Genomic DNA, 15,244 nt, shown 5'->3' on the forward strand with positions numbered 1-15,244 from the left:
TCTTGGCACGGCCCTCCCTGGCACACCTGTTGGTAATGGTCTCTGTCCCCTGCTTGGCAAAGGGAACCTGGTTTTGTGCCTCTCCAAGACAACTTATCTATCATATGATGCTGTGTGCCCTCTTTACCTGGGAGCTTTATGAGGGAGGACAAGAAATCCTTTTTCTCTAAATGGTGTATTCCCCTCTGGGCCTAGTACCGTACTGAGTATGTGAGAGATGCTGAAAATATCAATAAATGGTAGACTAGCCAGGAATGGAACAGAAGAGAGAGAAATCTGAGTGGGTGGTCATTATCACCTGAGGGGAGCACGAGGCTTCCCTGGAGGTCCCTTGGAGCTCTGACGGAAGGTGGACAGAAAACACTGTCTACCCCTCAATCAATTGATGGACCTTACCCCACCCTCTCTGCCCGAGGCCTTCTCCCATTTCTCCTATAAGAGCTCTTCCTTCTCCCACTCCCCATCTGCTATTACTCAGCCCTCTTCTTTCACTTGCCTCCTTCAGCCTTGTCTCACATGAAGAGGGGGCCTTTCTCCAATCAAATCCCTCAGCATAGGAGTCTGATCCTGCTCTGCCCTCCCCCCATCCCTCTGGCCTGCATCTCCTCAACCATCTCAACCTGCTCCTTTTATGCTTAACTCTCTCCCTACTTAAGGCCTCCCTCCAAGTGATGAACAATAAACACCCCACACTTGACCTCCAGCACCTCCAGCGGCCGAGGCCCTCAATCTCTTATGACCAAGCTCCTTGCAAAGGCCGTCTACACTAGGTGCCTCCGCTTATTTCCCTCTCATTCTGTCCTCATCATTCCACTGAAAATGCTCCTCCAAAGTCACCAGAGACCTCTTAATCATCACATCTCATGGGCTTTTCCCATTTCTCATCCTTCTGGACTTTTCGGAGGACTTTGACTCTCAATCACCCTGTTCTTGATATTCTCTCTCTCTCTCTCTCTCTCTCTCTCTCTCTCTCTCTCTCTCTCTCAATTTTCATAACATCACTTGCTTTTGGTTCTCCTGGGTCTCACTGACCTTTATCACTCTCCTTTTCTGATTCTTCATCCAGGTCATACCCTCTAACTAGGAGTAATGTCTTAAGCTTCTGCCTGGTGTTCAAAGCCCTTGATCCCCCGACACCCCTGCCCTACCCCACAATATATCTTTCCAGGCTTCTCATACCTCACACCTTATGCTCCTCTTGCCCACCCCCTACTCATTGATCCAGTAATTTAGCTAGAGAGCTAGAGCTAAGATATTATTCATCCAACTGCTTTATTTTACATATAAGGAAACAACCTCATAAAAGAACCTTCATAAAAGAAGCTTCTATTTCTGTAATGTGTTCAGCTTTGCAAGGTGCTTTTACATATACAAACATCCCTGAACTTGACAACAACCCTGTGAAGCAGCTGGTTTGGGCACCAGCTCCATCATTTTACAGATGAAGAAATTGAAGCGTAAATTAAGTGACAGTCACATGACCAGTGCATATCACAGGCAGGACTTAAATCAGTAATAGGAACATTGAGCACAGGAATGATTTGGGAGGAAGGGTAACACAGTTTGTGTGGGAGCATGTTGAGCTTAAGATGCCTACAGGACATCCACTTTGAGATGTCTAAAAGGCAGTTGGTGATTTTCGACTGAAATTTGGGAGATTAGGGCTAGATAAACAGGTGTGAGAATTATCTGCATAGAGATAAAAATTGAGTCCATGGGAGCTGTTGAGATCACCAAGTGTAACAGCGCAGAAAAGGAAGAGTCAGTCAATCAACATTCATTAACGTGTCTACTATGCACTGGGCTTGCTAAGTGCTGAGCGTAAAAAGACAGTGCCCTCCTCCCCTGGAGCCCACAGCCTATGGCAGCAGAGGGTGTGTGCACCACATGTGGTCAGAAGACTGGCTCCTCTTTGCAAGCATCACCAATTCCCTTAGCGAATCATTAACCAGTGTGGATTCCAGGCTCTTCACTCTCTCAATGGCCCTCCATGGCCTGTTCTCCTTCCCAAAACAGGGTGCTTGCAAGTGAACCCCACATTCCTGTGGTCACCTGACAAGGAAGAGTACAGAGGGCCCCTCCACTCCTAAGTCCCCAGGGTGACCCTGCATCACAGCAGGTTCCTGGCTGCCATCTCACACCATAAACCTTGGCTGGCTGGCAGGAACGAGCTGCTGCTCAGTCACACACCTCATACCACCATATACTAGAGAAGTTGGTCCTTCGGACCCAAGTGTCTGACTTTGGCCACTGCTCTACTGGATTCCATCTCAGCAGAGTCAGCTGAGCGGTCTTGCCTGGCTCTGACCACTCTAGTTGGTGCCATGCTCAGATTCCAGGAGTGTGCCCTCTACTATGAGATCCAAGAAAGTCCATCAGCAGGTGGTTATCGGGAGCTTGCCACGAAAGAAAAAACAAAAACTCCCAAACCACCCCTGCTCTCTAGCCGGGAGATGACACATCATCCCCAGGCACAGACGAAATATACCCAGTGCAGGTAGAAGATGATCTTGGAGGGAGGGAAGGCTCTGGATGGGTGGGAGGGGTGCATTGTATAAGGGAGGCAGGGTCCAGGCAGAATCTCTAGAGAAGCTTAGAGGCCAGAAGGCAGAAGGAAGGAGGGAGAGCATTCCTCATGGTGACATCTTACTTATTCAGCCTTCTCAGGAGGTTATGAATCACAGTTAGATGGTGCAGTGGATAGAGTGCCAGGCCCGAAGTCAGGAAGACTCTTCTTCTTGAGTTCAAATCCAGCCTCAGAGACTTAGTAGCTGTGTGACCCTTGGCGAGTCACTTCAACCTTTTTACCTCACCTGTAAAATGAGCTGGAGAAGGAAATGGTAAATTACTTTAGTATCTCTGCCAAGAAAACCCAAATGGGGTCATGGAGAATCAGACGGGACTGAAACAACTGAACAAGGACAAGTCACTGTGCATACATTGTCTCATGTGACCGTTTTTAAAAACCTGAGTCAGACATGGTAAGTGTTATTATCCCCATTCAACAGACGAGGGACTGAGGCTGAATCACACCATCAACCAGTGCCAGAGTTGGGGTGTGAGCCCGGGACCTCCAATGGCCAGTCCAGGGCTCCTTCCACTAGCTTGGACTTCCTCCCAAAGCTGAGGGTCTCTCCTCCTAGGCCCTCTCCTAACCAACAATCTACACAGCGCTGGCTTTAAGAAAGATTTGAAATTAGCACCCGATCACTGAGTTCTTGCCTGTGGTGACTTCCTGGGTATTGCTCTCGTCTGAGCCAGATCGGTCGGACACGGGAGAGGAAACAGTTCTTTTCAGGCTGGAGGAGAGAGCAGCCTAACACCTTGGGAAAAAACTGTGAAGAGCTGTTTTCATTAATGCCAGCAGGGCCTGATTTCATTGGGCTTCCATGGACTGCTTTCACATTTTACCAAGACATTGTCCAGATATAAATTGTTATGATGAGGAGCCACGGCAGGAGGGGAGAGGGAGGCAGACTCCAATTATAACTGAGGCACAAAGAAAATGATTTGCATATATTGGTGAAGGACGTACTAATAAAGACCGGTCTGGAACTTTTCTTTGCACGACGATTGACTTATCAGCCACAGCCACCAGAACAAAGCTGGAAATTACCTAATTGCGAGAAGCTGTGGATATTTGACTTGGCAAGAACCCCAGGCTTATCCCATTTATTTTTTTAAGAATCTGGCCCTGTGACTATTTAGAAATGTTTAATGAACGAACAGTAGAATGTAAACGGAACAAGCAGGGCCCTTTTCAAAGCCCGTGTTGCACAACATCGTCACTGTCGTGGTAACACAAATAAACTTGGAAAGAACCGGCCGCAGCCCAAGCCCCTTGGCCCTCAGGATGCTGGGAGCCCCAGCGCCTGGACAGCATCCTTGTCCCAGCCACTCTCACTCCATCTGTCCCCCCGGCACTTTCAAGGCTCTGAGGGCCTCAGGGAAGGTAAGATGGAAGGCATGATCCAGGTCGACCAATTCTCTGACCTTGGAAGGCCATCACTGGGGCCAACTATGGTCTGGGGACAGAAACATGAATCGGTGACTGAAATCAGAGAAGAAGCAAGAATGAAGTCTAGCCATGCAGTAATGTCCACACAGACACCTCAAAGAAGATGGAATAAACCTTAGAGGCTGTGAAGGCGAACCTCTTACTTGACAGAGAAAGGCCATCAGGGGGACTGTCATTGTTAACCGCTAGTGACTAGAGACCAATTCCATTTAATAACTCACTTCATTTTATGGAGATATTTACTTGGGAGGCATGGCCAGAACAAAGCACAAACACTCCCTTCTATCCCTTTAGAGGCACACTCTCCCCATCTGCCCTCACCATCAGCTCAGTTTCTGGTAGAAGGAGATTCAAAACTCAGTCTGGTCCCTGCAGCACTGGTCCCACCAAGTTCCATGACTGTCTCCTAAATCCTCACCTCATCTTCTCTGGCTGGGTTCCAGAAAGCCCTTTCTTCCTCAAGTTTGGTCCATACTCTTTGGGACATTGAGATGGGCTGGCTGTACAACCCAGCCTGAACTCCTGCTCCTGCATTTTTGTGGTTCATTTTCTTGGAATTTGGTTAGAATATCCTCCTTTCACCTGGAGAGACCAAGGACAGAGACCATTGGCCCAGATACATAGACTCAGAGGCAAGAAGGAACCATCGCTTCTGTCTCTCAGCAGATACTATGAGCCAAGAAGTCCAACAACCAAAAGGCCAGTTGAATGGCCTAAGGCAGAAAAGATGGTGGAAGCTGAACATACTTCCATAGACCAACCCATTCAATTCACCTTGTTGGCACCTGGAACCAGTTTTGGGATGTCTCCACTGCCCCACCACCATGACTCCTCCATGTGGGTGCAGGGCCCTGGCTGGGCAAGCAGATGGAGTCTGGGCCACACATCACATGCCTAGATGTGTAGGGCAAGTCACAGGATTGACCCTGGAAGGCACTGAATCCAAGCTGACCTTTTTACAGATGTGGAAATGGAGGCAAGAGATGGGAAGCAGCTCGCCCAGGATCCCCCAAGCAACATTTGAAAAGCCAAGGTTCACACCCAGATCTTCTGACTTTAAAACCACCCTATTTTGCTAAGCAGTCTTGAATCCTGGCTTCCTGGTTTGGTAGATGAACAAGCTTCTTGATGGTTAGGACCATTGTGGGCCATACTGCTAACTTTCTCTACCACAGCCCAAAAATCCCTCTGCCTTGGGAGTTTCCTCCAGCCTGGTGTTCACACATAGGATGGCCCTTTTCTTGTTGCAGCCCCTCTGCTTGGGGGCTCCTCCTCAGCCTCCCAGTGAAGGAGGATGCCCAGGCTAGCCCTGTCTCATTCTATGCCAGCTGGGCACCACTGTCAGGGACCTTGCTTTCCCTCCATATTTTCAGCTTCCTTTTATAGGCTTTCTTTGCCTCATTAGAATATAAACTTCTTGCACACAGAAGCTGTCTTTTTTTGCTTGTGTTTATATTCCCGGTAGTTAGCATAAGGCCTGGCACACAGTAAGCACTTAATAAATGCTTGTTTACTTAACTGACTGAGTGGTGGACTCTTCCTTACTGGACATCTCCAATGGAAGTATGGATGACTACTTGTCTTGTATGACGGACAACAGCCGTTCAGTCTGTAGCTCCTCTCCACCCTTTCAGCAGAGCCACTGGATTGGGGGAACAAGAGAAATGAGATGACAGAGAAAGTAAGAGTGGGGGTGAATGGTCTGCTCTCCATGAAGGGCTAGCTCTAGTCAGAAGAGGGTCCAGCTCTCTACCAGTGACCTCACACTCAAGACTGGTGGGTGGTGCCAACCCTCCTGAGCTCTAGTTCTCACAAGACCCTCCATTTTCTACTCTGGAATATAAATGAACCAAGAAAGCCTGATGTCACATCATCTGGACCTGAAGCTGATCCAGTGTCCCAAGGGAACCCAGCAGTTCTCACCTGGGGCTTCTCCAAGGAAGGCTCAAACTACATGGGCCCAAAGTCCATGGATGCGTTTTTGGATTAATAGCTTGATAACTGATTTTAAATATCATTGGTTTTCTTTGTAATCCATGTATTTTATTTTATGCACTTAAAAAGTATTATTCTGAAAGGGCAGCTAGGTAACACAGGGGATATAGCACAGGACTTAGAGTCAGGAAGATTCTTCTTTGTGAGTTCAAATCTGGCCTCAGACACTTAACAGCTGTGTGACACTGGGCAAGTCACTTCCCCTTGTTTGCTTCAGTTTCTTCATCTGTAAAAAGAGCTGGAGAAGGACCTGGCCAATCCCTCTAGTACTTTTATCAAGAAAACCTCAAAAGGGATCACGGAGAGGTGGACACAGCTGAAAATGACTGAACATCATTTTGAGAAGGTGTCCATAGACTTCATCATGCCAGAGGGGTCCATGACACAAGAAAAGTTTAGAACTCTTTGGTCTCTATATAATTTCTGTCTCAGGGAACCAGCAAGGTTTAGGAGAGGGGCAAGCTTGTGGGTGTTCCATTTATAAAACATATTTTATTATGTCTTGTATTCAATGATTACTAAATACTGTTTATAAATGATATATGCTTAGAGTTTTGCAAACATTTCAGTGCTATTTCAATGCTGGCAATTACTATTATTATTAGTAGTATTATTATGACTATGTTAAGAATATAAACACTCTGAAGCATTTCAACCCATGAGCCTGCTTCTGGGAGCATCTAACTACATTACACAAATCCTCTGACTGGTATGTGATAATGCAGTAGATACAGAGCAGGGTTAGCCAATGGTTGGGGGCTCAGAGCTAATTCTAACTGGGCTGATCTGTAAATTTACACACCCTTAGAGAGCAAGTGCCCTCACCTGGATCTCTAGTGAGATGCAGATTTGAGGAATTAAGGTTGTTAACTCTCTGATAATGATGATGATGATGACTATGAAGTTTTCCAAGGTGCCTTACATGTGTTTTCTCACTTGATCTTTACAATGACTCTGAATTAGAGACTGTTATTGTCTCTCTTTTGCAGATGAGGAAATTAAGGGTTGAAAGAGCTTAAGTGACTTACCCAGAGTCACCTAGTGAGTGTCCAAGGCAGGATTTGAATTCAGGTCTTCTCCATTCCAAATCCAGAGAGCCCCAGCCAACTTGGTGCTCCCACTCCCTGAGGCATAGGCAAACAGCCCAGTCAAGGCCATGTGATACATACTGGCCAGTAAGAGGCTATCAGTGCCACCTAATGGTCAAAGTTGCAGAGGGGATTTTCCTTCAGATTCAGGCTGGATTACAGTAGAGGGCCAGGAGGCTCCCTTCAGTCACTGACATGCTTTCTTTGGCTCCAGAAGGCAGAATTAGGAGGCTGGGGACAGGGGGAAAGTTGCAGGCAGAGAGACCTTCCCAAGGATTAGCTGCCCTACCTCCTGACACAGTCATTCCCCATTGCTGGAGGTCATGCTCTTCATACTGAAGAGTTCAGACAAAAGGTGATCCACTGGAGAAGAAAATGGCAAACACTTCCCTTATCTTTGCCATGTCAGGAGTATGGTGGCCCATGGACAGTAGCAGAAGACAGAAGGGCTCGGGTCCTCGGTGTCATGAAAAGTCAGACATGACTAAATAACAACAAAACTGAAGCAGAAACTCCCCAAGGAAGAGACAGAGATTCGACATTGAGGGTTTTGTTTTTTCCTCAAAGTTCTATCTTTGTATGGGGGCTCAGAGATGAGAGAGAGAAAGAGACAGAGACACAGAGACAGAGAGAGACAGGAGGGAGGGAGAGAGGGAGAGAGAGACGGAGACAGAGAGAGAGAGAGGGGGAGGCAGAGAGACAAAAATATAGACAGAGAGAGAGACAGAAACAGAAAGAGACACAGAAAGATACAGACAGAGAGACACAGAAAAACACAGAGACAGAGACAGACACACACATACAGAGAGAGAGAGAGAGAGAGCAAGAATTACACATTCTTTAATTCTACATCCCAGAGGGAAGAAGGGACCCATATCAAGAAACCTATATAAACAAGTCAGTTGTAGGGTGAGAGGCAAATAGGAGTAGCTGAAAAATGCTGACCACCACAATCCCCCTAACTACTTCTATAGAAGGAACTGTGGATAGTTAATTTGAGGAAGAAAAAAACGAAAGAGGAACATGATCACTGCCTCCAGGTATTTGAAGGACTACCACATGGAAGAGGAATTAGGCATTCTGTCTTCGGCTCCAGAGGGCAGAATTAGGAGGCTGGGGACAGGGGCAAAGTTGCAGCAGAGACACCTTCCCAAGGATTAGCTGCCCTACCTCCTGACACAGTCATTCCCCACTGCTGGAGGTCATGCTCTGACACACTGAAGAAGTTCAGGTTGGACTCAGTGGTCTCTGAGGTCCCTGCCACATCGAAGGTTCTATGAAAGGGGTTCACAACCTTGGTAAGAAAGCACTTACTCAACAAGAAATAGTGACCGGCAGGACATTTGAGGACCGTGATTTCTTTAAGAATCTGGATGCTGTACCATTTGGTACATATGTTTAGCATTGATATCATTGCATTGTTGGGGTACCTTTTGACGAGATGTAGTTTCCCTTGCTTATCACTTTTACCTAGGTCTATTTTTGCTTTTGTTTTGCCTGAGATCAGGATTGCTGCCCCGACCTTTTTTACTTCAGCTGAAATATAACAGATGCTGTTCCAGCCCCTTATTTTAACTCTCTGGGTCTCTGTTTCAAGTGTGTTTTTTGTAGAAAACATATTGTTGGATTCTGCTTTCTAATCCATCCTGTAGCTTCTGTCTTATGGGTGAGTCCATCCCATTCACACTCATAGTTGCAATTCCTAAGTCTGTATTCTATTTTCTTCCATTTAGCCTTCTTTTTCTCTTATTTTATCCTATCTCTCCTCCAAAATATTTTGCTTCTGACCCCTGCCTTCTTTTATCTGCCTTCCCTTTTATCATGTTCTCCTTTCTTTATCTCCTTCCCCTCCTACACCCCATTGGGTAACATAGATTCCCATTACCAACTGAATGTGTGTGTGTATTTCCCTCTTTTAAACCACTTTAGATATGAGTGAGATTCAAGCACTGTCTCCCCTCCTTTTCCCTTCCACTGCAAAAGTTCTTCCTTGCACCCCTATTTTATGTGAGATAATTTCCCCCATTCTTTTTCTCCCTTCCCCTTTCTCCCAGGGCATCCCTAGTTGTCATCTTTCCATTATGTTTTATATCATCCCAACATAATTGACTTACTCCCACATCCTCTTTTTATGTAGAATCCTAATTGTCCTAATAGTGATAAAGTTCTTAGAAGTTACATGTATCATCTTCCCATAGAGAAAGGTAAACAGTTTAACCCTAATGAGCCCCTCATGATTTCTCTCTCATGTTTAACTTTTTATGTTTCTCTGAGTCTTATGTTATGGAAAATTTCCTATTCAGCTCTAATCTTTTCATCAGGAATGCTTCAAAGTCCTCTATTTCACTAAAATATCCATTTTCCCTTGAAGAATTATACTAAGTTTTGCTTGGTACATGATTCCTTGTTGTAATTCCAGCTCTCTGGCCTTCTGGAATCTCATATTGCAAGTGCTCCACTCCTTCAACATGGTAGCTGCTAAATAGTGTGTGATCCTAACTGAAGTATGTTTTATCTCTTTGATCTGGGAACTCTGGAATTTGGCTATAACATTTCTGGGATTTTGGGAATCTTTTTTGGGTAGTGATTGGTGAATTCTTTTAATTTCTATTACCCTCTGGTTTGAAGATATGGGTCAGTTTTCCAGATAATTTCTTGAAATAGGATGTCATGGATTTCAAGTGACGTAATAATTCTTAAATTATTTCTCCTCAATCTATTTTCCAGGTCAATTGTTTTTTCAATGAGATATCTCACATTTTCTTCCATTTTCTCATTCTTTTGACTTTATTGTTTCTTGATTTCTCACAGGGACATTAGCTTCCACTTACCCAATTATAATTTTTAAATAATTATTTTCTCCAGTCAATTTTTGTATCTCTCTTTTTTTCATTTGGCCAATCCTGTTTTATAAGATGTTTTTCTTTTCAGTATTTTTGTGCCTCATTTACCAAGCTGTTAATTGTCTTTTCATATTTTTTTCCTTTGCTTTCATTTCTTTGTCTCTTTTTTCCTCTACCACTCCAATTTTGAAAATAGTTTTTAAGCTCTTCCAAGAATTCTTGTTGGGCTTGTGTCCAATTCATATTTTTCTTTAAGGCTTTGCATTTGTTTTGACTTCATTATCTTTTTCTCAGTTTGTATCTTCATCTTCCCTGTCATCATAATAGTTTTTATGGTCAGGTCAGATTCTTTCACTACTATTGTTGTTTGATCATTTTTCCATCATCTTTCTTGATTTTGAACTTTATGTTAAAGTTGGGCTCTTTTCCCATTGTGAGGAGAGTAGGGGTACTGTCTGTCTCAAGATTTAGACTTTTTCACACTTCTGTTTTCAGTGACAGTTCAGGGAATTTGGAAGTGTTCAGTGCTTCCAGTGTAGTGTGATCTGCGGAAAGATGTGGTTATTGCTCTCCTGGTATGTACTCTGATCCTTACCCAGGAAGGGACCCTAATCCCTTGGGATTGCAATTGATCCTGCTCTTCAGGGACCCCTCTCCCATGGGACTGGAAATGATTGAGGCCATTTTTTCAATCATATTTAGGGATAAGTGTATAGAAGCCAGAGACTTTTTTCCCATAGCCTGGGTCTTGGGGGTGGAGTGGGGTGGGGAGTGGGTTGAGATGAGAGGGATCTTGGAGCATTTCCAAGGCACTTGGTTCAGTCCATCTCCTAGATCCTTGCATGATACTGATCCCTAGAGAAGCCTAATGACTTTCTCTTCCAAATGTTTTTAGTAGTTTTAAAGTTAGTTCCAAGGGAAAAAAAGACATGGCAGAGGGAGGAAAAGAGTCACAAAGTGGTGATCAGCTCTGACAAAACACAGAGCTGGTCCCCAGAGGAGGCAGGCTGCTCCCTGTCAAATTGAATGTCAATGTCCAAGCAATGGGTACATCCTGCCCATGACTCACACACTGACAGGGTTTGCCAAAAAACACAATAAAAGAATGACCTGAAACTTTCACTGACTGGCTTCCTAAAATGCCCTGAAAATCTTTCTAATGAAGTATATGCATTTTTTGGATATCTGCTTTATATTTCACCAGAAGTGAGAACTGAGCATGATAATTCCATTATCAAAACTAATTTGAACCTGTCCATGGGTTGGTCATAACAACACAGAGCCTTAGCTTCTTTTGAGAACCAGATGTCAAAGAGACAAGAATGGAAAACAAATCAATCTTCTATGTGTTTTTTGAGGGATGCAATGAGGGGGATAGTCGAGGTTCTTGGTTTTTATTTCTTCTCTTTTCATAGACTAAACTAGGATTTGTGAAAAAAAAACTTGAAAAAAAACTCGAAAATACTCCTTGTCTCCCTCCTCAGTCCCCATTACGTATATAAATGTGCCAGAGTTCTGTTGACCCGTCAATGAATAATAAATGATAGACTGCTATAACTGCTCTTTGCTTCATGGCGGGATCTTAGGATCTTCCGGAAGTCCCTTTCCTTCATTGGACTCTGTTTCTTCCTTTGTACAACAAAGGGTTTGGACCAGAGGCTTTCCAAGTTTGCGGTCGTCTCCAGTACCCATGGTGTGACAGTCCAACAATCCATAGAACTCAACCTTTGACCAGGCTAGTCCAGGAAAATTAAGCTTTCTCTTCCCAACTCCTGCTGGGAACCATCAGTCTCCCTCACCACAGCTGTTGCTATGATATGGCTTCCTCTACAGGTGTCTTCTCTCCCCCTAAAGACTTAGGGAAGGTACTCCAGGACAGAGGCCATATTGTAGGTCCTCCTGCCCCTTGCCCCCAGTCATGCCCAGCACATAACCAACTCACAGTAAGAACTCAGTAAATATTGATCAAGTTAAATTCAACACATTCCAGCGCTATGGTCCTTTGACTCCAAACCTGAGATCTGAAACTAGATGATCTGACTTCATTGTACTCATACATTTGTTTAGGACTTAAAAATCTTCAAAGACATTTAGAGCCTCAAAATACCTTCCTATCAGCTCTATTTTATAGGTGAAGAAGCTGAACCCCAAAGAAGATCAGTGATTTTTCTGGGATCATGTCAGAGGCTAGATCTGAAGCCATCCACTGCCATAGTACTCTGTCCACGTAGATACCACAGTGCCTTATAGAAAGTGGATTGGAAAGGACCTGGCCACTTATGGAGAAGTGAAGCCTAGAAGAAAAGGGTGCTGAGCCAGGAGAAGTGAAGACTTGGAGTGAGGGAATGGAATCTGCTCCTAGTTCAAGGACTCTCTCCCATGGAAGAGGGATCAGGCTTTTCCTGCTTCCCACCAGATGACAGAACTTGGAGCCTTGGGCAGAAATTGCAGAGAGACAAATTGTTGGGGAAAATTTCCCAACGTGGAGAGCTGTCTAAAACGGGCTAGTGAGCAACATCTCACTTTAGGGCCTGAGCTGGTCTGTCAGAACATCATGGAGATGCTTGTCCAGGGACAGGCTGGACTTTGACAGCATGTAAAATTCCCTCCAACCTGTGATTCTAAGATTCAAGTTGGAGCCTGGTCAGACTCAAAACCAATTATCAAGCCCGTATCAATCACCTACTATGTGGCATGCACAGTGGATACAGAGACAAAAGGGAGATAACTCCTGACCTCTACAGGTTGACCTTTTACAGGTAAGTCAGTCTAGGAGATGTTTATAAAAATGCATGCGGGAGGGGGTGGTGGGAATGAGAATAAAGGAAATTGAGCAGGGCTTCTTGAAGGTACCCATGTTATTCCACTCCTCAAAATCATTTTGCGGCACCCCACAAAACATACATTACTGACTACGAAATCCAAAGCCCTTTGTTGTGGTTGAGTCATTTTAGTAGCGTCTGACGCTCCATGACCCGATCTAGGGTTTTCTTGGCAGAGGTACTGGTGTGATTTGCCATTTCCTTCTCCAGCTCATTTTACAGATGAGGAAACTGAGGCAAACAGGGTTAAGTGACTTGTCTAGGGTCACACAGATAGAAACTGAGGCTGGATTTGAATTCAGGTTCTTCTGACTCCAGGGCCAACGTTCTATCCACTGTGCTATCCAGCTGCCCTCAAAGCCCTTTGTGGGCTGACTTTGAGCTACCTTTCCAAACCATGAGAGCTCAGAGGTGGAAGGGACACTAGAGTGCTTTCTAGCTCCACCTGTACCTGATTAAGAATGGTCTCCACAAAGCCAACAAGCTGTGTAGCCTCTGCTCAGATGCTCTCAGCAATGGGGAGCCCACTATTTCTGCTCTTTTCTTTGTCTCTGCCTTCTGCTCTCTATCTCTCAGACTTGTCCTGACCTCTCTGGGCCTCTGATCAGAGCTCACCTCATGCTTGGAAAGGCTGCCACCTCATCTCCATCTTCTCCCTTTTCTATAAAGACTGAGCCTAGGGCCAGCGCCTCCAAGAAGCCTCCCCTGACCACCGCAGATGAAAGGGGTCTCTTCTTCCTTGGATCCCTCTGGTCTCTCTCTGCCTAGGCCTCTCCTTTGCACCCATTTCCTTCTGTTGTGCTGTAGCTATGGGTGTACTTACCTTCCTCTCAATGCATTGTAATCTTCTAGAAAGCAGGGCTTGGGTCTCTCACTGTGTCCTCTGGATCAAGCACCTCAGGACCTCCCACCTAGCAGGTGCTTCATAATAATCATGAAAAATCCTGTTGAACTTAACTGAATCATTTCTATATGAGGAGAGTAACCAGGGAATGCCCAGATCTGTTGGATTGAGGGGGAGCATCCCCTTCTCTCTTTAGAACTTCAGATTCAAAGGATCCTGGGTCATCCTTGTGACATATTTTGATGGTTTTAAATTTGATGAAAAACTCTTGCTCAAACAGCCCAACCCAGACACTTGTAAAATGCACAGCCATCTATAGGCAGTCTGTTGCCATGGAATCCTACGTGATGTCACAAATTTAGCATTCCAAGTACCATCAAGCTGGAGAAGAAATATACGATGGGTGTGGGAAGAAGCAAACATCTATTTAAACAAACCATCTTCAGCCTTTAGGAGATGAGTCAAGAGAGCATCTCAAAGAGGAAGAAGGTGAGTGTCCTAAGCAGGCAGGCTCCCAGGCCAGGGAGCCGCTGCTACCAGGGCCCAGTTATGGCCTTAGCCTTGGTTGCCTGTGGAAGGGGAGAGGGAGGAGGAAAGGAAGGAAGCAGCAAAGGACAGAGGACAGGGTGCAGACAGAGGCAGTTGTACGGCCATGCCAGGTCTCCCCAGACTTCTCTTCGTGAGCCTGACTGTGACAGGGTCTCTGGAGAGGAAGGATTCTCCAGCAGCATAACATGAGCTTAGGAAGGATTCTTGTCTCCTTGTGTAAAGGGGCCCAAAGTGTTTGAAACTTGGGGGCCCAGGGAAGACAAATTCAAATGGGGTCCTTTGCCTAAGGACCAAGGAGCCCAAGTAAGCCATGGCTAGACCCCAGGAGAAGTGGTGCTAGGAGGGCAGGGGCCACTGTGATCCAAGCAGCACCAGGACAAGCCCTACAGGCCAAGCACCAAGAAGGCTGAAGCTTTCTTTTGACAAGCCCTGGGAATAGTCAACCCAAGGGGTGACCCTGCCCACTGCCCTGGGGTCCAGAAACTCACAGATGACTCCTCTGGTAACTTACTCATCCTGGCTCACTCACTCATTCCTCCAGAAGCCTCTCTCAAGCAGGTGCTAAGCCCTTAAGTAAACTTCAAGAAGAAACCTTGGCTTGCTTCCCCCCTAGATAATAAAAGACTCGGGCTCACCCCCTTAAATGGGTGTTTCTACCAGCTCTGTTACTGTGTCTTCCACGATTATTGAATCATAGAATCATGGAATGTTAGGGGCAAGGAGGCTTCTAATATGGATGAAAAAGAAAAAAACTGAGGCCTACCCCAAAGAGGAAGTAATTCTCCAGAGTATTAATACATTTGTGGAGACAGAGATGCCTGAAAAAGCTGATCTCTGTCAAGGCCAAGGTAGGGAACAGTGATGGAGGAAAGGAACCCTGGAATGAGAGCAGCTAGGGCACCTGGGCCAAGCCTCTGTTGAAGCATCTGTACTGGGAGGCCGTTGGGCTGGAGCCCAGAATAAATAAAAGGGCTTTTGGTCTGGGTACTTAGACATTGGAGTAGCTGGTGTTCCAGATGATTGTCACAGGTTCATCTCGTTTCTTTAATCAGATTGTGACGTCCTTCAGGCAGGGCCCACTCCTA

At 45.5% G+C, this 15,244-nt stretch overlaps 1 protein-coding gene across 1 annotated transcript in view; it reads left to right on the top strand.

The window, feature by feature from the left end:
• Positions 1 to 2,324: 2,324 nt before the first annotated feature.
• Positions 2,325 to 15,244, top strand: part of NT5C1B (5'-nucleotidase, cytosolic IB) — a 75,959-nt gene continuing 63,039 nt past the window's right edge. The window contains exons 1-2 of the mRNA XM_036750122.1: positions 2,325 to 2,497; positions 3,853 to 3,952. Coding sequence (XP_036606017.1) covers positions 2,325 to 2,497; positions 3,853 to 3,952 — 273 coding nt within the window. The remainder of the gene's footprint in view (positions 2,498 to 3,852; positions 3,953 to 15,244) is intronic.

Source organism: Trichosurus vulpecula, chromosome 3 (genome assembly GCF_011100635.1).
Source record: "Trichosurus vulpecula isolate mTriVul1 chromosome 3, mTriVul1.pri, whole genome shotgun sequence".
In the NCBI taxonomy this organism is placed as follows: domain Eukaryota; kingdom Metazoa; phylum Chordata; class Mammalia; order Diprotodontia; family Phalangeridae; genus Trichosurus; species Trichosurus vulpecula.